General features: G+C 51.1%; 2 protein-coding genes across 2 annotated transcripts; both read left to right on the top strand.

Moving 5' to 3' along the window:
* Positions 1 to 4621: 4621 nt before the first annotated feature.
* KRT35 (keratin 35) lies at positions 4622 to 8501 on the top strand. The gene is made up of 7 exons (XM_037808620.1): positions 4622 to 5092; positions 5926 to 6008; positions 6233 to 6389; positions 6513 to 6674; positions 6929 to 7054; positions 7486 to 7706; positions 8025 to 8501. The coding sequence occupies exons 1-7, from the start codon at positions 4622 to 4624 to the stop codon at positions 8170 to 8172; spliced, it is 1368 nt and encodes a 455-aa protein (XP_037664548.1). The 3' UTR covers positions 8173 to 8501.
* Positions 8502 to 13960: 5459 nt separating this feature from the next.
* KRT32 (keratin 32) lies at positions 13961 to 19233 on the top strand. The gene is made up of 8 exons (XM_037810503.1): positions 13961 to 14443; positions 15088 to 15170; positions 15335 to 15491; positions 16762 to 16923; positions 17002 to 17127; positions 17870 to 18090; positions 18959 to 19026; positions 19133 to 19233. The coding sequence occupies exons 1-8, from the start codon at positions 13961 to 13963 to the stop codon at positions 19231 to 19233; spliced, it is 1401 nt and encodes a 466-aa protein (XP_037666431.1).
* The last annotated feature ends 4882 nt before the right edge of the window (positions 19234 to 24115 follow it).

The raw sequence follows: 24115 nt of genomic DNA, 5'->3' as shown, positions 1-24115 counted from the left end.
TCTGCCCTGCCCTGGCCCCTTTCTGGGCTGCAAGCCCCTGCTCTCGAGCCTGAGGCCCACCTCTCCTGGCTCTGGCCTGGCTTCTCGAGGCTGAGGAGGTGAGAGGTGGCAGCCGAGTGTGCCTAGATCTGCATCCCATTCCCGGTGGTAGTGCCTGGAAACAGCCAGGGCTCAGGGAATGGACTGTAACAGGTACACTTGAGCTGACTGGCCCCGTGTTGGGACAGGCAGACCACACAGGGTTGTGACCTAACACATTGTCATGCTGCCATTCCTTGCACCGAACGGTATTTGCCATTTTATGAGCACTCTAAGTTTACGGAGAACACTCACAGCCTCATCCATGTACACAGCTTGTAGGCGTTGTGTTCATGAAGTTTTGCCTAGTGTTTTGTTAAATTGCCCAGAGCGTCTCTGCATTAGCTAAGGGATGGCTCTATTCTCAACCTTATAGTCACTCTTAACTTAGGGCCAATTTAAAGCACTAACTAGTTTCGATCACTGTACAATTTGATGTGCAAACTAGAATTCAGTGCTGTTGTGGAGTCGGCACAGGCTCGCCCCGAGTCCCACAGCAAGTGGCAGACTTGGGATAGCATCTCAGGTCTTTTGACTTGCATTTCATTGCTTTTTTCATGCCATCAAGAGAGAGATGGTATAAAACACTACATTTTATAAAAGCTCCCAAGAGTGACCATGATACCTTATTTCAAAGTGGTCTGATATTCTTGTGCTTTCTAGATATGATAGGTGGCTGTCATTCTCATTCACACATCCATTGATCAATCAGCAGGTATGAACAGAATCCCCTGTACATGGAAATCCCAGCGCCAGTGTGGGGGCTCCTCTAGGGAGAGGCAGGGCAGGGGGACAGCTGGACACGATGGTCTCTCATGGGCAGAGTTCTCAGGGGCTCAGGGGCCGGGTGGCCCCACCCTCCCCACAGCACCAGGAACAGCTTCCGGGCAGCAGGAGGGGCGTGGGGCAGGCTTTTGGGTTCCAGAGAGAGGGAGAGATCACAGAGAGCTGAGGTGACCAGGGAAGACGTTAGGAGGGATTTGGATCTGATGGGAGACTTGAAGGATGGGTCATCATCGGTGAGACAGGGAAGGAGTGTGAAGGGCATTTTAGGGCATGGCCCAGTGGACCCATCATGTGTTCTGGGGGCAGCGCGGACCCCATATGAGCAGAGTGCGAAGGTCCTGGAGGGAAAGTTGTTAGGATACTTGCTAAGCTATGTTAGTTCTCGATGCTAAGGGTTCCTGGCACCTGCTTTGTTCTATTAAAAAGAGTTCTAAGAAAGAATGGAAATAGACCAGAATAATTTACAGGATTCTTCTTGGCTTTTAAGAAATTTACAGGATACGTCAAAGCTCTAAGAATATTACTTCAATGTTTTATGAAATTATCTAAAAAACATCTTATCAAGAGTATTTTCGCCACACCTTTAGCAGTGAATTGGCTTGTGGGTCCCTTGTCCCTTTGCGCAGAACAGCTTTTGGCCCAGCAAACACTCTGTCCTCTGTCAGAGGAGCCATTAATTTAGGCAGATGCTGCTCAGCTTCACAGAGAAGCCTAATCTCTTTCCACTTTTTGAGCCTCAGTTTCCCCATCTTTAAAAGAAAGAATTAAATGACTGACTTTGTGTCTTTTCCTCCCTCCCTCCTTTTCCTTTTCTTCTTGTCCTCTTCCTCCCTTTCTCCTTTCCCTTCCTCTCCAAATCTTTCTTTGATTACCCACTGCATTAGCACAATTCATCAGGGGCCACCCATTCATTTACTTATTCATCCTTCCACTCATTAATTCATAATGAGCCGTAGTAATCCCAGCATGTGCTTGATGCCCATGGAGGGTTCAAAAGTATGAGGTAAGGTCTTGCCTCAAAGAACTTACTGTCTTGCTGGGGAGATGGGGCCTAAACACAAGAGGATCAGAGAACAGCAGTTAACTGAGGGCTTGGACAGTGCAACAGGGCTGCAGCAGAGGGGCAGGCTCCAGGGGGAGGGCTGGCTGGGGCTGGGCCCCCAGGGGCAGAGGGGGAGCCTGCAGCCCTGGGCTGGAAGGCCTGGGCTTTCATTCCTCTGGGTGTGGACCCTGGTGAGTCATTTGCCACCCTGATCATGGGGTCCTCCTGTGGGAGCCAGCACCTTTCTATCATGTCTGTGCTCACCATGAATGGCTGGACAAGTGCTGCTGACCCTGCTGCTCATTGGCCGTGCCACCCAGGGTAAGCCCCTGGAGCAGTTTAAGTCTCAGTTAATGAGACTCATCCATGAAGTTGTTCTGTGGATTGGATGAGATAATTCATGGGAATAGCTCAGCACAGGGCCTGGTGGCTCCTAAGTGCTCAGGGAAGGATATGTAGGGAGGATGTTCAAAGCTGGTCAGTACTGGAAACTCCCAGGCAGCCCAAGTGTGGGACCCTGCCTGGGAGACGATGTGACCCTGGATTGTGCAAACAGCATGGTGATCCCCAGGCCTTCGTGCTGTAGCTTCTCTGGGCCCTTTGGCTCCAGGGTGGCCCTTATGCCCAGAGCACATTCCTGGGAGGCTGTGGCTTAGCAGGGCTGGGGTGGAGTCCTGTACGCACATGGGTGGGAAACACAAACACCCAGGGAGGCCCAGCCAGGCTCTCAGCTCAGCTGCATCCTTTGCACCGGGGCATGGGTTTCCAGGGAGGAGAGCTGAGGCAGCCAGTGGCGTTGGGCAGGAGCCTGTGTCACCAGGCCTGGGAGTGGGAAGGGCACAGTGACTCATGAGAGCTCCAGATCTGAGAGCCCCAGACAGGCACCAGGACTGAGAGGTGGTGGCCTGTATGCTCTGAGCCAGTCCACACTCCCGGAGACAGCTGCTTAGCATCACCAGTCTCAGTCCAACGAATCGATGTCAGCTTCCCTTTGTGTGGGGCCGGCAACCTAATAGCTGCCGTTATCCAGCAGGTGCTCGTCTAGATGTTTTAAACTCATTCAAGCCTCATTGTCCCCTAGGAAGTAGAAACTATTATCTTTTTCCCATTTTACAGATGAGGAAACAGAGATTCAGAGAAGTTAAGTCACACAGTGGTGGGGCTGGGATTTCAACCCACTGAATTTACCTTGTACCATGATGCTAAGCTGCTTCTCCTGGGACAGTGGAGGGGGTTGGCCAGCCCCTGGTGGTGTCCACCCAAATCCTCTCCTTTCCCTTCTCCATAGAGCCTGAGGGTGTCCTGCAGCCTGGGGTGGAGTTCTGGAGCAGTGATGGGGCAGGGTGATGTAGTGGAGAGGGCAAGGCCAGGTTTGGGTTGCCATCTTGGCTCTGCCACCCACCAGCTGGGGTCACTTAGGCCAGCTCCTCTCCCGTATGAGACCTGGTTTCCTCGGATTCGGGATGAGGATGCTTCCCCAACTCCCAGGGCAACGCCGAGGAGGAAGCAGGACCACACACGGAGCAGCGGGCAGGGCGCCTGGTGCCCACCTGGGGCTCAGCTGGTGGTCGCTCTCCAGACAGGAAGAGAACATGTGTCCCTAACAGAGTAAGCAGGATTGCAAACTGCAGGGACGATCAGAGGGCAGCCCCCCACGGGGCCCCACCTGCCGAGGCCCCAGCCCCTGCCCCACTTCCCCTCCCGCTCAGCTCAGCAGCACCAGCCTCTCCCTCAGCTCGCACTTGCCTGGCAGATTGAATTGCTTGGAAAAATAACCCACCCTTGTCAAGCTTTCTGGGCTTCAGTCCAGTCACCAAACTCCTTTGGCACAGATAAAACCTGAAGGTCAGGCTCTCTGTACCTCCTGAGGTGGCCTGTGAATTGAGCCGCCCCCTCTCTCGCACTGCTCCCTGTGTGCACCAGAAGGAAAGGCCTCTCCATTTTCCAGCCAGGGCCGGGGAGCAAGGCCTCCTAGAGCCGGCTCTTGGTGTCCCCACAGGCGGGTGCCCGGTTAACCCACTTCCAGTCTTTCTGGCTGAAGCTCAGGGAGGGGCTGGGGATGTGTCCAGCAAGGCTCTGCTGTATCTGTAGAGACCAAATGTTCCATTTTGTCCAGGACTGAGGGGTTCCCCAGGACTAAGGACTGTCAGCACAAAACCGGAATGGTCCTGGGCACACTGGGACAGCCTGTCACCCTAATTGTACCCTCTGGGCCATTCCAGAGCCTTCTGTGCCGTGTCTCCTTGGCCCCTGCCTTCCCGCAATGACCAGGCTGGCTCTCCCAGCTCCTGGGAATCGACCCACGGCCTCCTCTAGTCCCTGGGGCCCATAAAAGAAGAAAAAGCTAGAGAAAGTCAAAACACGACTCCCACGCCCGCTTAACGAGGGGGCTGAGGCTTGGGCTCTGATGAAGGGCCCCTTTGAAGAAATGATGGAAAACTGGTCTTCCTGGCGACATGGGGCAGTGGAGATGAGTCTTGACATAGCTACTGACCCAGCGGGGCTCATTTTTTACTAGGCTGGGAAACGTTCACGGGAAGCTAAATAACAGGTTAATGAGGGGTTCTGAGAGAAAGTGGTATTAACTTTAATGGGGAGAAAACACTTAGTGAGGGCCAACACCCACTGGGGCAGAGGTATAAACCCGAGGTGGGGAGCTGCTTCTCGCACTGGGGGTTCCTGGCCTCGGACGTCTTGCACTGGGCTGCTGAGGGCATGGCTTCCAAATGCATCAAGTCCAGCTTCTCCTCGGCATCTCTCAAGAGCCCAGGAGGGGCCCCTGGGGGGTCCACTTGCGTGTCCACAATGTACTCCAGTGGCTCGTGCAAGCTCCCGAGTCCCTCCCGCAGGACCCGCAGCTTCTCTGCATGTTCAACTGGGCTGGGCAGAAGCAGCTGCAGGGCCACCAGCTTCCTCCCTGCTCTCTGCCTCTCTCCTGGGGGCTTTGCCACTGGCTACAGCATGGGTGGGGGCTGGTTTGGGGAGGGCATCCTCACCAGCAACGAGAAGGAGACCATGCAGTTCCTGAACGACCGCCTGGCCAACTACCTGGAGAAGGTGCGGCAGCTGGAGCGGGAGAACACAGAGCTGGAGAGCCGCATCCGTGAGTGGTGCCAGCAGCAGGTGCCCTACATGTGTCCCAACTACCAGTCCTACTTCCAGACCATTGAGGAGCTCCGGAAGAAGGTAAGAGGTCCTGTATGGCTTCAGCTGCCCGGGGACGTGGGGCCACCAGGGCTGGGCTGTGAGGGGAACTCGACTCCTGCATGGCACTTTGGAGGTCACGAAGTATGTTCATGTCTGTGTCCTCATTTGCTCCTGCCAATAATCTTAGGAGGGAGGTTTCATTAGTCCATTATACAGATGAGAACACTGAGACTCAGCCTGGTTAGGTGACTTATTCACGGTGACCCAGATGCAGTTAGCAAAGCCAGATCTCAGATGTAGGTTGTGCGATCTTTGGAAATGCCCACCTCTCTGAGCTTTAATTTCCTCTTGAAAAACAATTCTTTTAAGATGGGGAGATTGGATTTGATGTGTTTGGTGCAGATCAGGTTTCCTGTAAGTAACTCAGGTCAGGAAGGAAAAGCCTGTCAGAGAAGTTTCTTTCTTGCCAGGCCCATTTTCCATATGAAAGTCGCATCTGGCTCCTGAGAGGGCCCCTTTATGACCAGAAAAGCACAGGGCACTCTGATGGAAATGACCTGCCCTGGACCTCCCTCTGGGGGCCCCAGCAGGCTCAGGAGGCAGAAAGGAGCCTTGCCTCACCATGCCAGGCCTTTCCCGCAGCCCCCTTCTCTCTAACCCTAGATCACAGGCCATAGACCTTAGAGGTTTTCTAGTCTGACCCTTTTCTCATTTGACCTGCAGCATGTCCAGCAGTCTTCATGGAGCCTCAGCTGCCACGAGTCTGGGGGTGGGTGAATCCTTCCCTCCAGAGGCAGCCCACACCAGCTTTGGGCCGCTCCAACCAGCAGAACAGCCTTCCTTTCACTGATCTCCCTTCTTTATTTCCCCAGACTCTGTGCACCAAGGCTGAGAATGCCAGGCTGGTGGTGCAGATCGACAATGCCAAGTTGGCTGCCGATGACTTCAGAACTAAGTGAGTTGTCTGAAGGGGAAGATGATCGACATCTTCCCCCCTGCTAGCCCCGTGGTTGGAACTGGTAGGGCTGGACATTGGTGATGTCCGGGGTCAGGGTTTTGGCTGCACTGAGTCACTGACACACTAAGGCAGGACTCAGAGCACCAGGCCAGCTTAGGGTGGGACCTGACTTAGATACAGAGAGGAAATGCAGCTTCTAGAACCCCGTTCTGTGCCTGCAGGTACGAGATGGAGCTGTCCATGCGGCAGCTGGTGGAGGCCGACATCAACGGGCTGCGCAGGATCCTGGACGACCTGACCCTGTGCAAGTCTGACCTGGAGGCCCAGGTGGAGTCCCTGAAGGAGGAGCTGCTGTGCCTCAAGAAGACCCATGAGGAGGTGAGCATGGGGGAGGAGGTGAAGGATGGGGAGGGGACTGAGCATGGGGGAAGAAGCGAGCATGGGGGGGAGGTGAGCCAGGCAGCCAGCTGGGAAGTGAACTCATCCTGGTCTGTGCCACAGGAAGTGAACTCGCTGAGCTGCCAGCTTGGGGACAGGCTCAACGTGGAGGTGGATGCTGCCCCACCTGTTGACCTGAACCGTGTTCTGGATGAGATGAGGTGCCAGTACGAGACCCTGGTGGAGAATAACCGCCGGGATGCTGAAGACTGGTTCAACACCCAGGTGGGCCAGAGCAACAGAGGCCCATAGGGGTCCCACGGAAGTAGCCTCAGGGTTTTGAATTGAGAAACCTGAGTCTGAGGCCCAGCTCTGGTTTGACCTCACTGTGCAAACTTGGGCAGGTTGCTGTTCTCTAAGCAACAACGTCCTCAAGTGTGAAACAAATAGGCGATCTGGAAGGTCCTTCTTGGCTTCTGGAGAATTCTGAAGCCGACCTCCCAATGCTTCTGAGCAGGTCCTGTGTGTGTATGTTTCAGACGGAGGAGCTGAGCCAGCAGGTGGTGTCCAGCTCGGAGCAGCTGCAGTCGTACCAGGCGGAGATCATCGAGCTGAGACGCACGGTCAACGCCCTGGAGATCGAGCTGCAGGCCCAGCACAGCTTGGTGAGCCCCGAGGCTTGAGTGTGGCGGCTGCTGGACCGAGTCCAGCAGCACGCCAGCTCCCAGCCTCCATGCTCTGACCACACAGGCAGGCCCCAGGGGTTCCCTTTCCTGAGCTTCAGGACTTCTTTGTGCTGAGAAGAGGCAATTGAAGGCCCAGCCCCCAGCCACAAATGCCCCAGTGGTAAAAATAGGAGCCTGTGGCAGCCACAGGTTCTGGCTGTAGCTCCTGTATTTGTGTAAGCAGATACACCTTCCGGGTAATTATCAGTTACTTGGAGATGAGTCGCTCATCCTAGTTCAATGTGATCCTCTGAGCCTCAATTCTTAGATTCCGAGGCCTCACTGAGATTCAGATGGCTTAAGTGCTTCTCCTTCATTCCTTCTCTGACCACTAACCTTCCTCTTCCCTACACTACCTGCAACCTTCACAGAGAGATGCTTTGGAATCCACTCTGGCTGAGACGGAGGCCCGCTACAGCTCCCAGCTGGCCCAGCTGCAGGGCCTGATCAGCAACGTGGAGTCCAAGCTTGGGGAGATCCGCTGTGACCTGGAGCGGCAGAACCAGGAGTACCAGGTGCTGCTGGACGTCCGTGCCCGGCTGGAGTGCGAGATCAACACGTACCGGAGCCTGCTGGAGAGCGAGGACTGCAAGTGGGTATCATCTTCCGAATGCAGTCTACAAAGTTCTGGGGAGACAACGTGGTGCTGGGGAAGAGCCCAGGATTTGGGGTCAGGAGTCTCGGTTATTAGTTCTGGTCTTGTTACTGTGGCAAATCCCTATTCTTCTCCGGGTCTCCTTTTCCCCATTGGTAAAATGAAGGGGCAGGACTGGGTGACCTTCAGGACGACCTTGGCTTTGCACATTCTGCTACCTGCTCTGAGGTATTGATGACAGCAATTGAAGGTCTTGAAGGTCTTGAAGACAGTGCTTGGGAGACCAGAGTAATGTGACCACTTTCTTTCTTCTAGGCTCCCCTGTCACCCGTGTGCTCCCGACTACTCACCCTCCAAGTCGTGCCTTCCCTGTCCTCCTGTGGCCTCCTGCAGTCCTGGCACAGCTCGCACAACCTGCAGCCCCCGCGCCATTTGTGTGCCCTGCCCGGGGAGCCGGTTCTGAACATGGCTGACCAGAAGGCCAAGGCCACTGTCTCCAGGGCTTGGACCTGTCCTCTACTCAACCCCAGCCCTTAAAGCCCAATTTCCTCTCCTGGCAGAGCCCAGGGCCTGGCCGTGAGAGTGCTTCCCGCATATGCATGCCTTAAAGTTTCTCAAAAGTCAGTCACTAAGGCTGGCTGCCCCTGAGGGGCAACTTCTTATCATTTCAATGGGTGCTGGGGTCTTGGTTCTCAGGCTGCCTCTTGGGGTCAGGTTTTCCTTCTGGGTGCTTTTCAGTTGGTTCTGAAATGCAATAGAGGGCAATTGGTGGAACAATAAAACTCATTTGCTCTGGCCTCTGATGACTCACTTGCACCATCCTGGTGGGATTGGTTTGTGTTTCTGCTGGATTCAGAGGATTGACTCTAGGGCAGGTGCATGGGGGATATTTGACCAAGTGTGACCCTGAGAATGACAGGATCACTATGCCCCCGTTTGGGGCAGGGATGCATAGAGGTCTTCCCCAGTAACCGCACTTAATGCTCGGCTTTCCTGATGAAGACCTTTCTCCAAGGTGCCAGGGTGTTGACAGAGGTTACCAGACCTCTCCTTCCTGTTTTCTTGGTAAACACCTGGGGTCTCAGGGTTAGGGAAGACCTCTCCTTCCTGTGCTCTTGGTAAAAACCCTGGGGTCCCAGAATAGGATGGATAAAACTGAGATCAGTGCAACTGGAAACATTTGGGACACTTTGCTGGCCTCATGTCTGTAGTCCCCATAAGGCAGTGATATGGTGTCCCATGCCCAGGGTACTTTTAAAGGTTTGTTGTGTCCACCCTCCTCTTCCACTACTACAGACTTTCAAGCAGCCCTTTCAGTTCAGCAAACCCCCTTCACAATCCACTTCCCATCTCAAGCAGGAGACGGGAGCAGGAGCCTGCCATTGCGACTTCCACCCATGATTCAGAGATTCTTATCCTTAAGAGGCTCACACATGTTCTTGTGTGCTCTTGGCACTGGACACAGTACCACTGGGTATCAAAGCATTTTTGCTAGATGTGGGAGCTCCCAGCCTCTTGGCTCAAAGCCTATCACTTGGGTCTGGAATGCTTTCCCCCAACAGACCACACAAATACCAAGTTCTATCAGTCCCACGTGCAAAATGGAGAAGGGTGAAGAGAAAACTTTCTAACATAAAAGAAAGACAGATTATTCCCAGATGGCTATTCATAAGATGCCAAGAGCAATTGCTATGATCTTCAGTGATGTTCAGAGAACTGTAACAACACCTAAGGTGGAGAACAGTTGATTGGGAAAAGATGCTGAGCAATGCAGGCTTGAACCCCCAACCCCTTCAGGTGGGTGACTCACCCTGACTCAACTTTAGATTCAGTTTTAGAATCCTACTCTTTCTAACCCCTATGTAAAGGAAGGTGTTGTAGTTTGAAGCTGTTTGGATACCAGAAAAACATCTTAAATCTGATCCATTCCTGTGGGGGTAAATTCATTGTAAGTGGGAACTTTTGATGAGGCTACTTCAGTTAAGTTATGACCTACCTCATTCAGGATGGGACTTAACCCTATTACTGGAGTCCTTTATAAATGGAGTGAATTCAGAGAGAGAGAGAGAAAGCCACAGAAGCAGGAAGCTGAAATCAATGAAACCTGGAAGGGAAGGGAAAGACCAGCAGATGCCGCCATGTGCCTTGCCATGTGGCAGAGGAGCCAAGGATCGCCAGCAGCCGGTCTTCGGGAAGAAAGCATTGCCTTGATGATGCCTTGATTTGGACATTTTCTTGGTCTCAAAATTATAAGCTAATAAATTCCCGTTGTTCAAGCCAAACCGTATCATGGTATTTTTTTAAAAGCAGCCTGGGAAACTAAAACAGAAGGCCTGGGTCTTTGGTTTCTTGCAGTCCTCTTCCTACTGGCATCCTGCAAACCTCAACCTCAATCTTCTTGGAACACCTTGGGTTGTTTTTCTGGGGCTCAGTCACCTGAGGTAGGGGGTGGTCTCAGGATCAGTCACTTCATTCAATAAACCCTTACCAAGCACCCCCTATATTGGATAGTGTGTTAGGTACCAGGGCAGGGTTGCTGAAGGGAGGCCCAGGAGGGAGCACTGGGATGGGACCAGAAGGACACCCACTCACTAGGTCTCTTCTCCTTTCTGCCTCAGTGGTGAGAGGGGGCCATGCATGATGTTAGTGCAGTGCAATGAGCGTGGGCTTTGGAGTGCCCACCACTCTTACTGCCTGTGGGAGCTTTAGGGGGTCACAGACCCTTTCTGAGACTTGGTTTCTTCATCAGTCACATAGAGAATGTGACACTATTCTCTGGTAGAGCCCTAATGCTTTGCAGAGCATATGCTGGATATTGGAAAAGCAGGCAATATTGTTGATTCTCTGTTCTAGCTAGGTGCCTGGGTTGTTCTGAAGGAAGTTGTCCCCCTTTTCCCAGCCCGGAGTTTTCTTTCTGAGGTTTTCTTCCTGGCAGGAATGCCGAGGGTAGACCAGGCAAACCAAAGCAGATATGCAGTTAAATGATATTTGTCTAATTCTGACTCTGCCCAAGCTCAGTGGGGGAAGCCTGTCAGCAGCATGGGGATGTTCTCTTCAGCACACAGGCCCAAGTTGTCTCTGTTTTACACCAGCCACACTCTTCCTCTTCATGGCATTCTTAGTGGTACAGCCCCTCCTAAGCTGTCCCCAATCCCTCCCAGACAGAGCTCACCAGCTCATGGGTAGCCCCACCTCTAAGCATAACTCACTTTGTTCGTGTATGCTTTTTAATTACAGCGCTGGATCATTTGGTCAGAGGTTTTCAACCTTGGCTGCACGTTGGAATGATCTGGAGAGCTTTAAGAAATACTGATGACTGATTCTTAGCCCCAGAAACTCTGATCTAATTGGTCTGGGATGTGGCCCAGCATTTTAAAAAGCTCTCCAGGCGATTCTAAAATGCAGCCAGGGTTGAGAACTTCTTTATTAGGTGGACGGCCTTTGGCAAGGCAAGTGGGAGGACAGGGAACTCAGGGCAGTTTGACCCAGACTTAGTGCTATCAAATCTGATCCCTATTATATTTTTGACTATTCCTCAGTTTTGCCTATTTTCTCTCCGTCGACTTCAAACGCCTCCACTGAATTTGTAATTTTAGTTATCATATTTTCAATTCCTCTTTCATAACATCCAGCTCTTGTTTCATGGATGTAACTTCTGTACTACTTATCTCTGAGATTATTAAAAAATATATATACACATATGCAGGTATCTATGTATAGATTGTTTTGGATTCTGCATTGTTTCCAATTGTCTCTGTTTCCTCCAATTTCCTTTTCTTTCTTTTTTTTAATGTTTTATTTGTTGGCTTGTTTTGTTTAATCTCTGATTTTAATGTTAGAAGCTTCCCTCAAATACCTGGTGATTCTTCTTTTTTACATTTAATGATAAAACACAAAAATCTGATGGGAAGCACTATCTATACGGACAGGGTAGCAAAATGGCTTTTTGGGTGGTAGAACCACCTAAAATCAGTTTTTGTAAGTCTTGGGTCATTCTGTTTTTCAAAGAAGGAGCCTCCAATTCTCTGCAGGGGAATAGAGCAAGGGGGCAGCCCTGGGCTGGGCCCCCACATGCACCCTATCAGCTCTTGTTATCAGAGGGCACCTTCCCAGGCTTTGCTGCAGAGCCCTGCGGCATCCTGCATCCATTCAGCCCTGAACGCTCACCATTATTTCTTGTTGCTTTCCACTCCTGCTTTCTCCCCATCATTTCCCCTTCTCTCCCTCCTTTTCTTCCAATACACTTGCTTAATGGCTTGTTTTGTCCTCGGAGAGGTTGCCTCCAATGGAAAGGCTTTGGATTCAGACAGACCTGGATTTAGAACTGACTATGCACCTGCTTGCTCTGTGACTACCTCTGCTTTTTCCTATTATGGATTCTTCCTCTGTGAAATCTACCCCTGGTCTGGCCTGTTGATTCAGACCATGGTCTGCTGTGGCTTTGAGCAATGTTGCTCTCCTTGATCACATCGACTCCGGTGTGAAACTCAGTCCTTTCTTAATCATGCAACATGCTGCTCATGCATTTGAACTTCGGCCTTTGCTGAAGATTTCTTGGGGACCTGGGATGAGACTACACCGTTCAACCATGCACAGCTTCCTGCCACCTCCCTGGTGCCTCCTGGTTCCTGTCTCCTGCTCCACCTCAGTTCTTCCCTCTATGCCTGTCCTACGAACTTCAAATCCTTCTCCCTCATCTCCCTCTGATTTCTTTCCAGCTAACATCAAGGCACTTGGGAACCCACCTATTACTCTAAGAATTTATTAATATATTTTTTTTAAGGAAAGACAGTTCCTTCCTCAAGCAGAATTCTGGTGGCAGCTGTTAGGATATATATGCTCTATCCCTCAGTTATTCTCAAAAACATAGGGAAGAAGTTGCATTTCTAGCATCACTATACCTCATTACAAGAATAATTATCTTACAGGTTTTTTGGTGAGCATTAAATGGGCAAATTGATGACAAGCATCCAGCCCGGTGCTTGACCCTTGCAGACATTCAATGAGACCTGGCTATGACCATGAAGGATGTTCCGGTCAGTATCATGCTGTGTACTTGGTATTTCCCACCATTCCTCCTTCCATCTAATGCCACTGTCTTCTCTAAATAATTAATCCAAGCAAAGGTACTGGGGTTTATGGTTATTGCAGGAAAGAATATATTAAACACATATTAAAGCACTGAGCTAGCACGTTGTTCTCTTAAGGGATGTCGAAGGCCTCCATAGTTGGAGACACCTGTTCCATTATCCCAGCTTAGCTCATCCCTGGACCACAAAGTGTCCTTCTCAAGGGAGCTGACTCACATGGCTTACAGTGTGTCTACGGTCCTGAAGCAAACCTTCTCTGTTCACCACTGCATAAAGTAAATGCAGATCCTCTTCCTGCCTGTTCAATCCCAGTCAGCAACAATAATCGAACACCTGTCAACTCAGTGCGAGATGTGCTGGTCATTGCCATGAAGGGTCCAAAGATGGCCAAGGTAGAGCCTTGGCTCACGGAGACGTCCATGACACTGATCTGCTCTCCTAAGTGCGAGGGCCTCACCTCTCCCTTTCTCAAGAGTGTCCAGCTGAAAAAATGTCCCTGGTTCGTAGGCTTTCTGTCTGTGTCTTCAACTCATTCTCTCCTCCCTGATATTCTTTTCTCCCCCTTGGTAGGAAGGTGAGGCTTGGTAGGGAACTTTGGAGGTTCTTTTCCCTTTCTCTCTGGATGGATGCCCTCACTCCTGTCTCCCTGGATTTATATTGCTTCCAGGACCAGTGCAGCTTCTGCCACCCACACATTTCTCTTATTAAAAGGAGCAGTTGCTGCCCTGTAGAACCACGGTCTTTCTCAAGGCCGGAGAAGGTGGGCGCACAGGGGGCAAAGCCAATGGCGGCACAGGGCCAGGCTGCTGTGGCCCCCTGGCCGCCCCACCCTGGTAATGAGGGCCCACGGATGGAGCTGATCCTTTGAAGATGTGTCCAGAAGCTCCATCCCAGTGATCAATGACAGGAGCCCAGAGTCCTGCTTTAGCCAAATGACAAGCCTGGCCTCTTTTATGAGGAAAAGAACTCTTAATTGGAGACCAAATTGCAAATTAATTAGCAGCTTCCTCTGATACTGAGCGTAAACATCAACACCACCCCAACATTACTTTCTAGCATGAGCCCCCTCATTCCTGGGGTATAAAGAAGCCGGTGGAGGATGAGGGCTCTATACCTTGGTGATCCAGGTAGCTGCAGCTAAGGAGAAAGGACCTCCCCAGTATGACATCCAACTGCTGTGTCATCAATAGCTCGCCGGCCTCCATCAAGAGCTGCCCCCGGCCCTCCTCTGTCTGCTCCAGCAGCGTGAGCTGCAGGCCTGAGCTGTGCCTGGGTTATGTCTACCAGCCCATGACATGCTTGCCTTCTGTCTGTATGCCCACCACCTACCGGCCAGCCAGCTCCCTCTCCAAGACCTACCTATCCAGCTCCTGCCAACCTAGCAGCTGCCGGCCAACCAGTGGCATCTCTGGCTCCATGGGTATTGGTGGCTGGTTCTGTGAGGGCTCCTTCAACAGCAATGAGAAGGAGACCATGCAGTTCCTGAATGACCGCCTGGCCAACTACCTGGAGAAGGTGCGGCAGCTGGAGCGGGAAAACGTGGAGCTGGAGACCAAGATCCAAGAGGCCTGCAATTCTCAGGTGCTCACCCTGTGTCCTGACTACGAGTCTTATTTCCGGACCATCGAGGAGCTCCAGCAGAAGGTGAGGCAAGCAGGTGAACAGACTAACTGGGAAGGCATCCAAAATAGCCGGCTTTCCAGATACGTATTGCATTAATTTATTAAGCTATGTTCAGAGAAAAGAGACCTCCCTAGGGCATAGGATGTTCTCATGATTGGAGCGCTGAGCCAGAGCCCTTGATGTGGAAAGAGGTCTGGAAGCTAGTCTCAGTTCCATCACTGATTCACTGTGTGCCTTTGGGAGGGCTCTGCTCTTCTCCAGGCCTTAATTTTCTGTCCATAATAATGGCCCTCCTGTAATGGGGTTGTCAAGAGGACTCAATGAGATGATGCGGGTAAAGTGCCTGGAACTGTCCCTGTAAGTTTTCAGTAAATGACCCTTCTAACTGTTACATGAATGATTTCAGACTTATAGAGACTCTTTCCATTCTGCAGAGCTCACTGCATCCAAAATGGGACATTTGGCTGTATGAAGACCCGATGCTTAAAAAAATAAACCTCAAGTTCTCCAAATTCTAGCAGTTCAGGAAATACCGCAAGAGTTCCAGAGGAGAGGGTCTTCTGCAGGAATGGCTGCAGGGTTGAGTCCCATCCTGGCAACTGTCCACTCCTCTTTCCTCCTTCTCTTCCCAGACTAACCCCCTCACTGTGCATCTTGGTCCACAGGTTCTGTGCACTAAGGCGGAGAATGCCAGGGTGGTCGTGCACATTGATAATGCAAAGCTGGCTGCAGACGACTTCAGGACCAAGTGAGTTCTGCTGGGGGATACGGGAGCCCCCTCTCCCGTCACATGCTTGGGTCAGCTTTCCATTAGTTTTATGGGGGGTTGGAAACATGCTGGTGGTTCAAGGGCTCCTCTGATACACTGTATTCAGCTCCACCCGCTCAATCGCTGACCCTGTCCTTGGGCAGATACGATTGCGAGCTGTCCATGCGGCAGCTGGTGGAGGCCGACATCAACGGGCTGCGCAGGATCCTGGACGAGCTGACCCTGTGCAAGTCTGACCTGGAGGCCCAGGTGGAGTCCCTGAAGGAGGAGCTGCTGTGCCTCAAGAAGACCCATGAGGAGGTGAGCCCTGAAGTCAGTTGGGGTGGCTCCGGGAAGGAGAGTGGGAAGAATGTAGTTTGGGGTTGGATAGCCATGGGTTGAAATTCCCAGGCCTGCCACATATTGTTTCCGTGACTGCCCAATTTATTCAACTTTTCTGAGCTTCCTCATTGTGCAAGAGGGATAACACTACTGTACCGGGTTGTCATGAGAATTAAATGAGGTCATGCTATGGAAACCTGTCACTTGGTAGGTGCTCAGAAATGCTAGCTCCCTTCCCTTCTGCATTTCCTGAACTAATGTGACAGTCAAAGGCTCATGGTGACTGCATTTGTTTTTCTCATGAGAGTCACATACCAGACGTAGAGTGGTACACCAGGGCCAGAGGTGGGTTGTGTTCTAGAACTCACACAGAACAGCCTGGCAGGCTAGACTGCTGGGGGTGACCCTCATCTCTTCTAAGGGAAGTCTGAACTGCAGTGGTTTTCGTCTTCTTTCTGGCCTCCTCCCCGCCCCCCCCGCCAACCTTTGCTGTCTTCTGTTTGTATATAATATACTTGAGCTGGAAGCCACAGGCAAATTTTTTACTTTCTGATTTGTCCTCATCTCACATGGGCCCTTGGAGGGGAAGCCCTCTGCCCTGGGCATCTGTGTGTTGTGAAGCATCCCTGCACTGCAGTGTATTTTCCCTCCTTCCCTGGGTGGACTTTCAACTTCTTTACTTAGGATCTGAATGAACAAGTGCCTCTGAATCCTGGCTGGGTTTCCTTAAGCTTGAGGGTAAAGTAACAATCAGTCACCACGTGCTCACTGAGCATCTTGGGGTGCCCAGCAGGGCTTGGGCAGAAAGCCGGGAACTGCACCAAGAAACCACGCAGGAGGCTTTGTGGCTCATGCTGGCAACCTCAGGGGCAACTTTCTCTCTTTGGCAGCCAGGCCCGGGGAGGTGTCTGCTCTAACTTGGGCCTTGAACTAAGTAACGCCAGGCTTCCACTGCCCTCCTTTCGCAGATGAGGACAGGCTGGGAGGGGGCCGGGAAGACCAAGGGCATGGGCTTCCTATTTTAGCCCAAATGGATCAAACATCCTGATGCTGCTATCGGCTTCTGCCAAAGCCACGGGGGTGCTCCGGTTAGAATGCAGCTCCCGGGTCAGGGGTGTTCTGCAGATATCGTGGACTGGAGTTGAGATCCTTGAGCATTTTTTGTTCCATCTTTTCAAGTCTCCCTGGGGAGTAGAGTCAGGACTGTGGGACTTTCACACTTGCCTGAGGGGCCCTTGTACCTTTTCAGGAAGTTGGTGCCCTCCGATGCCAGCTGGGGGACCGCCTTAACATTGAGGTTGACGCTGCGCCCCCGTCGGACCTGACCAGGACGCTGGAAGAGCTGCGGGGTCAGTACGAGGCAGTGGTGGAGACCAACCGCAGGGACGTGGAGGAATGGTTCAACATGCTGGTGGGTCTCTCGCAGCGGGCTGGCCTCCCCGTGTCCCTGAGTGGGCCTGCTCAGCTTCTCCTGTCCTCCCCATTGCAGATGGAGGAGCTCAACCAGCAGGTGGCCACGAGCTCTGAGCAGCTTCAGAGCTACCAGTCGGACATCATTGATCTGAGACGAACGGTCAACACCCTGGAGATTGAGCTGCAGGCCCAGCACAGCCTGGTGAGTGCTGCTGGGTGGTCATTGCCCCAGCTCTGGATCCGAAGAAGCACTAACTGGAGGTGCAGGGACCCACAAAGAAGGAAGAGGAGGCCCAGATTTCAGCCACCATGAAAGCTCACCTAGCTGACCTTTCCAGAAGGGATGTTCCTCCCAAGATCCAGCTCAGAGACAAAAGGGGCGTGTTTCACATCTGACCTGGGTGAGGTGGATATTGTTACTGCCGAACACAACTTTCCAAGAACGCTTGTCCTCTGCTTGGCCTGCCCTTCTAAGCCCGTGGTTCTTGACCTTACTCAAGGAGACTTTAAAAACCTGGATGCCCAAGTTTCCCTCTAGACAAACTGAATAAAAATCTCTGGAGATTGGGCCCAGGCATGGGTAGTTTTGGAAGCTCCCAGGTGACTCTAATATGCAGCCAGGGTTGAGAATCACTGCTCTAAAGGAGGCTGTAGGGGAGGTATGCTCTGTGAACCTCAGACCCAGAGCCTGAAGCCAGAATAAGACTGCAGAAGGAATTAGGGTTTTAGAGTCAGATGGACTTGGGTTTGAACCCCTTGTTACTGTCACCACTGTGCAATCTTGAACTGGTCATTCAGCCTTTCTGGGCTTCAGTTTCTGTAGTGACCTCGGGAAGGAGTCATTTCCAACACCAAAGAAGGACTTGGCTCTTCTTGCATCTTTCCAAACCAGGGCCAGGGAAAACAGCTCCACTCCTCATGGTTATATCTCTTCTTTGCCTTAGAGGGTCTCCCTGGAATCCAACCTGGCCGAGACTGAGGCCCGCTACAGCGCCCAGCTGGCCCAGGTGCAGGCCCTGATCAACGGTGTGGAGTCCGAGCTGGCTGAGATCCGCTGTGACCTGGAGCGGCAGAATCGGGAGTACCAGGTGCTGCTGGACGTCCGTGCCCGGCTGGAGTGCGAGATCAGCACATACCGGAGCCTGCTGGAGAGCGAAGACTGCAAGTACGTGGGCTCAGCCGAGGCTATATGGAGGATGTGTGCAAGGGTGGGGCGAGGACACAGAAGCTGCTGGCTCTAGCCTTAAGGGAGCCGTGTCATGGTCTAGATGTGATTAGGAAGCTGGCATGTTCTGAAGAAAGTCAGGCAGTGGTGTTCATGCTGCTGCCCTAGAACCTTTCTCTTCTCTTCCAAGTTTGCGCACTCCCTCCGTGGACCTACCATGTGGCAGAACCAGTACCAGGTGCTCTGGGGGATCCTGAGATAAATGATGAGCATTTTGGGCCTCACTGGCTAGGAGGGGGGACAGACCAGCACAGACCAACCACCATGGAAGGACGGCCACTGTGCCAGGCGAGCTAGCACAGGGGGAATTGGACAAGGAGAGGTCAGGGAGGCTTCATGGAGGTTGCAACAGTTGAGTTGAGCCCTGAAGGAAGAGAAGAAATTGGGTGAGTGGGGAGGGAAGAGTGTTCTAGAAATAGGAATCGGTTTATGCACAAGCCCTGAGCAGCATGGGCTGTGGAGGAGCTGGAAGATGGTCCGAGTCTCTGGAAATCACAAAGCAACAGGGCTCAGAGGCAAGCTGGATCCTTCAGGTCACCTTAAAGAAGCTGCTCTTTATCCTAAGCACAAATGGGAGCCACTGAGGTTTTTAGGCGGGGAAAGAGCATGACTAGATTTGTGTTTGTAGATCACTCTGGCCTCTTAAGTTGACAATGATTTGGAGTGGCAAGAGTAGGATTGGGGAAACCAGTTAGGAGGCTGTTGAGGGTAACACAGGCGAGGACGAAGGTGGTTGGGACTTGGTGGGGAAGGAACACAGTGGATGGGTTGAGTTGGCTCCTCTACTAATCTCCTCTGTCTTCTGCAGGTTGCCCTGTAACCCATGCTCCACTCCCTCCTGCCCGCCCTGTGGGTCCTGCACCATCTGTGTGCCTCGTATGCCTTGCCCGCCAGGACGCTACTGAATTCCCTCAGCGCCAGGGGATCTGGGGTGACTAGAGCCTGGCGGTGAGGTGCCTCTACAGGCCGGGCTTGACTGCAGTTAATGGCCACCAACAGAGCAGGGCCAGCCCTGCCAGCAAGGAACATGGGCTCAGGGCAGGACCAGGAGCCAACCGGCTGCAGTGCGCTTTGATGCTGTAGGGGGCGCTCTAGTGCTCATGGCCTAGAAATGGCCTCGCTTCCATTTCTGTGGGCCAATTGTTCTCGCTGGTGATGTTTCTCATTGTCTCTGCTGCTTTTAGTTAATTGGCAAATAAAGGCTCTTTCAGTGACCCCACAAACACATCTTTCTCTATTTGTCACTTAGGCTGCGGTATTCACAAGTCAATTCCACCTAGATGGGCTCAAGAGCAATGGGGCCAAATTCTGTATTTATTTTCAGGTCCCTTCTGCTTCCAAAGAAGTTTGAAAGTCTTTCCCTAAAAGGCCCACATGAAATAAACCAGTTATAACCAGGGAGTTCGTCCAGAGCCAAGTAATAAAACAAGAAAGGGAGGGGAGAGATGATTATGTCAGAAACCTTGGCCAAGATATTATAATCGAGAACAAAACCCACCTCTAAACATCATTACTGTTGGTACAATGGGACCACTCATTCATGTAAAAAATCTTCAGGGCACTTACTAGCTATCAGGATCTGCACTGGGGCTGACTAACCCAGGTGACAGGCCTCCAGAAACCTGGCTAACAATACCCCGTTTCATCCTTGCAGCAATCTCTGAAAAAGGTACCATTATTTTTTCCATTTTTCAAATGAGGAAACTGAGGCCCAAAGAGGTTAAGAAACTTGGACATACAGTCAATAAGTGAAGGAGTCAGGATTCAAATCCAGGTCTCCAGGCTCCAGAGATGTTCCTCCAACTCATATTCAGAGTCCTCATTGTTTGCAAACTACAGCTGGGTGCAGGGGATCCTATAAAATGCAAGCAGTCCTCACCCTCCAGACGCTCATAATCAGGGATCTAAGATCAGCGTGTGTTCCTCCCTTAACAAGAGCCGTATAGTTACAGTAATGTCTGTTACTGCCAATTACCCTGCATTTCTGATGGCCAGGTACTGTGTTGAGCACATTACAGAAATTAATTTACGTAATTCTTGCAACCATCTTAGGAAGGCATCATGTCCATTTTTAGACATCCGGAAACGGAGGTGCAGAGAGTGGTTAAATCAGTTGCCCAAGGTTACATGCAGGGACAAAGACGTGAACCCAGGTCTAGCTGACTCCAAAGAAGTGTTGTTTTTACCACTCTGCTATACTGCCAAATTCCTACCTAGCAAAGGCACGTATTAATAAAGATTGGGAAAAAGGATTAGCTTGAGATGCTCAGAAAAGGCTTCCTGTAGCTGGCCCATTTAAGATATGGGCCTTGAGAGTTGAATAGGATGTCTACACAGCAAAGACAAGTGGGGAGGAGGGTTGTAGGAAAGCAGAGGTCACAACGAGGAGGGCTTGAGCACGGCCTGCTGGCTGGAGCAGCAGTTTCCTGTGAGAGACTGGTGAGAAATGAAGCTCAAAGTGTAGGAAGGTGTCAGACGGTGGGGAGGGTCTCGGGTACCACATGGAGCCTGGATTCCATCCTGAAGGTGGTGGGAGGGCTGCTGGAGGATTTGAGCCCACGAACAGTATGACCAGAGTGGTATTTTAGAAAGTCTAACCAAGGAACATAAACAGGATGGCTGAAAGGCAGGAAGAAAGCTATTGAATGGTCTGCAATAGAAGCTAAGAGGGGTTTGAATGAAGACAATGATCTTGGAAATAGAAAAAAAAAAAACCAGGAGATCGCTTTGGGAGATTGGCCCTGGTGGGCAAAGAGGAGAGAGCTGGGAACGGGAATCCTGAACACCTTTCTGAACCTCACCCTGTAACACGTAGTTCTTCCTTAATGAGCTGAGCTGATGTTTTTATTGGCCTTGCCAAGAAATGATTAAAAATGAATTGGATCCTGAAGCTGCCCGAGGGCTCTTTAGCGTGGGGGCATGATTCCACATGCAGCCTGGTGGACAAGGTCGTTAGTTGACAGAGGAGAATGCAAACACTCTGCTCAGCAACTGGTGGTTCCTAGGGGGTAAAATGTCAGTGAGATGGAATGCCAAGGGGAGGGGCTTCTGGCTAATTGGATTTTCTAATAACTGAGTGCAAACCAGCAATCTTTCCTAATTCCAACCCCTGTGCAAAATTTTTCTAGAATGTTCTCAGACTGGTAAACATAGCAGACTGAACAGAACCAAAGTTTTGGATCTAGAATTCTAAACCTGTTCTGTCCAATGTGTTAGCCACTAACTACATGTGGCTGTATAATTTTTAATTAAATGAAATAAAAAATTTATTTCCTCAGATGCACTAACCACATTCCAGGCTCAGTAACTAGCTGCATGTGGCTAGTGATACCATATTTGACAGGGCAGATAAAGAATATTTCCATCATGGCAGATAGTTCTATCGGACAGTGCTGTCGTAGTCTGTCAGAACCAGAGGCAGCCTTACATATGATCTGGGCCAGACTTCCCCCTCCCCCATTTTACAGACCAGGAGTTTCAGGCCTGGGGAGAAGGAAAGACTTGTTTCCAGTCACACAAGCAACGCATGGGAAACGAGGCCAAGTGCTCTGACTCCAAGCCTAGCAGTTCTCTCCAAGCTATTTATGCTTTTCCCCAGCACCCAAGGTTTATTATGATTTCAGGCTAATAAATATTTCTCCTCTCTCCCTCTTCCATTTCTCTAAGAATAGAGACATTTTCTCTGAGATGCTGAGACTCTCGGGGATAGAGTTCCACTTTAAAAAGTCACTGACAACCACAAGACTCAGAATCTCCTCATCCTTTGGGCAACTGGTGGAGTAAGAGCACAGACCTCAGCCTGTGGCCGAGAGCTGCAGCCAGAGCACTCGCACTGCAGCTGCACATCAGGAATCCAGGCCCCTGGACCCTTTGGGGACTTTTGCAGGCTCCTATTTCCTCTGCATATGTTTCTCAGTCCAACCCAGTCCCTGTTTCCATGCCCATGTGTCACTCCCATTTGTCAGACCCATCTGACCACCTGAATGCCTGTTCAGGCATTTTATATGAAACCAAGCCTGATAGCCCAGGGCCGGAATGCTGGCCCCTGCTGGAAGTGTGCAGCTGCCATTCTCTAAGTCTTGACGGTACTTCTAAGCTGGGGGTGGTGAGAGCTGTCATCCAGCCTGGTCCATGAAAAACACGCCCCACTAGCACCAGGAGCTCCTGGCGTCTGGGCCTGGTGCTCGGCACCCAGGGATTCTCAGAGGAACCCTGGGCTTGTATCAAAGCATCCAGACTTAATTATCTCTGCTTTACAGGGAAACTTAGGCAGGGCTCCAGTAAAGTAATAAAATGTCTGACATGCTTGATGTTTGGGAAAGAGTCTTTACAAGTAGCAGGGTTCCTCCCCGAGTGGGGATTGGGAAAGAAAGGATGTGGGTTTCAAAGACACGACTTTCCCCGAGGCCATTAAAGAGTCTGGGCCTTTTGCCTGTCACTCGCTGCCCTAGAGCGAGGCCTCTGGGAGTCAACCAGGGGTGGGGCGGGGGCGAGGGTCCTGGGGGCAGAACTGCCACTCAGGGAAGTCTGGCCAGAGGGTGACAGCTTCTGGAGAGCAAGACCCAGGAGTCAGGCATAGTGGCTGGGAGACAAGGGAGGTGTGTGGACTCAATCATTTCCTCCTCTCTGTACTGGGGAAATTTTTACACTATCATCAAAGAAGGCTAAGCCTTTTCTAAGCCATGCCCGGGAAAATCAATACTAATGAAACAATTCTCTTTTCGTGTTTTGTAAATTTTAACACACGAATGTAATGATCTCAATTTTGCTAAATGGAATGTTGTTTGTCTTTTTGAGCAATAGGTCGTTTGTCTCCCTGAGCCACAAATAAGCAAACACACACACACAAGTGAGCCTCTTCAGGTAATGGAAAAGCTCAGTGGTTGTGGCTTCGGGATGCCTGGGCTAGAATCTCAGTTCTGCTACTAACATGCGGTACAATTTTGCCAAGTCTATTCCTCTCTTTGTGTCAGTCTCCTGCCCTTTAGAGATGGGGATAGTCCCACCTGCCTCACTGCTGTTGGGATAGGGTGTGTGAAAATACCCATCAAGATTTCTGATGTATTGTGAATGCTCTGTACATGTTGGTTAAAGAAAATCTGCTTTGGCCGTAAGTTCTCCTTCTCTTCTGATTTTCCCCAGTGACAATGACATAATAGGTGAGTCACTTCTCTGAGCCATTCTGAAGTCCAGGTTTCAGAAACAACAACAAAACATGGAGAGCGCAGCTTTGTTCCAAGCTTAAAGGGCATCTGATGGACTTTCAATCTTGGCCTTCATATACTGGTAGAGCTGAAGGTCCAATGTCCAAGGCCCCTTGTCCAATTTAACATGTGTTTGGTTAAGAATCAAGTCCTAATCAAGAATGGAGTCAGCTTTGGTGGGACAGCGTTGTGTCTGAGCAGTCACAGCTGCCCTCTGTTGAGGGTTTACTGTGTATAAGTCTCCACTGAAATACTTGGCATAGTTTATTCCATCTTCGCAACACTCTGAGCTAAGAATTGTTGTCCTCATTTTACAGATGAGGATACTGATACTCAGAGAGATTAACTTGGTCAAGGCCACACACCCAGTATGGGAGCTAAGCCGCCTTCTTCCTAATTCCTAAGCATGTGATCTTAGCTACTGTCTTCCATTGCATGCTAAAGTGTCTCAAGGAAAGTAGGTGATCAATAAGTATTTGCTTATTTGATTTAATAAAGAAAGATTGCACCAATCCAATCCAAGCTGACATTCAAGTGCCCTTGGCCAGAAAAGGACAAATGGAAAGGAATGCTGAGAAGAAGGCAGCTGGCTCGGGTGCTCACCTGTGCCAGTGGGTGGAGGCACAGGCTTCTGGACGACGTGAGTCTGGACCAAGGTGACCTGGAGGCCCAGCAGGAATCCCTGAGGCAGGAGCTGCTGTGCTTGCAAAAGAACCACGAGCAGGTACAAGGAACCAGGAAATGGCAGAGGCCAAATGAAG

This window comes from Choloepus didactylus, chromosome 18, assembly GCF_015220235.1.
Source record: "Choloepus didactylus isolate mChoDid1 chromosome 18, mChoDid1.pri, whole genome shotgun sequence".
Taxonomy (NCBI): Eukaryota; Metazoa; Chordata; class Mammalia; order Pilosa; family Megalonychidae; genus Choloepus; species Choloepus didactylus.
The sequence above is the reverse complement of the archived record's forward strand: the minus strand, read 5'-3'. Positions and strand labels throughout refer to the sequence as shown.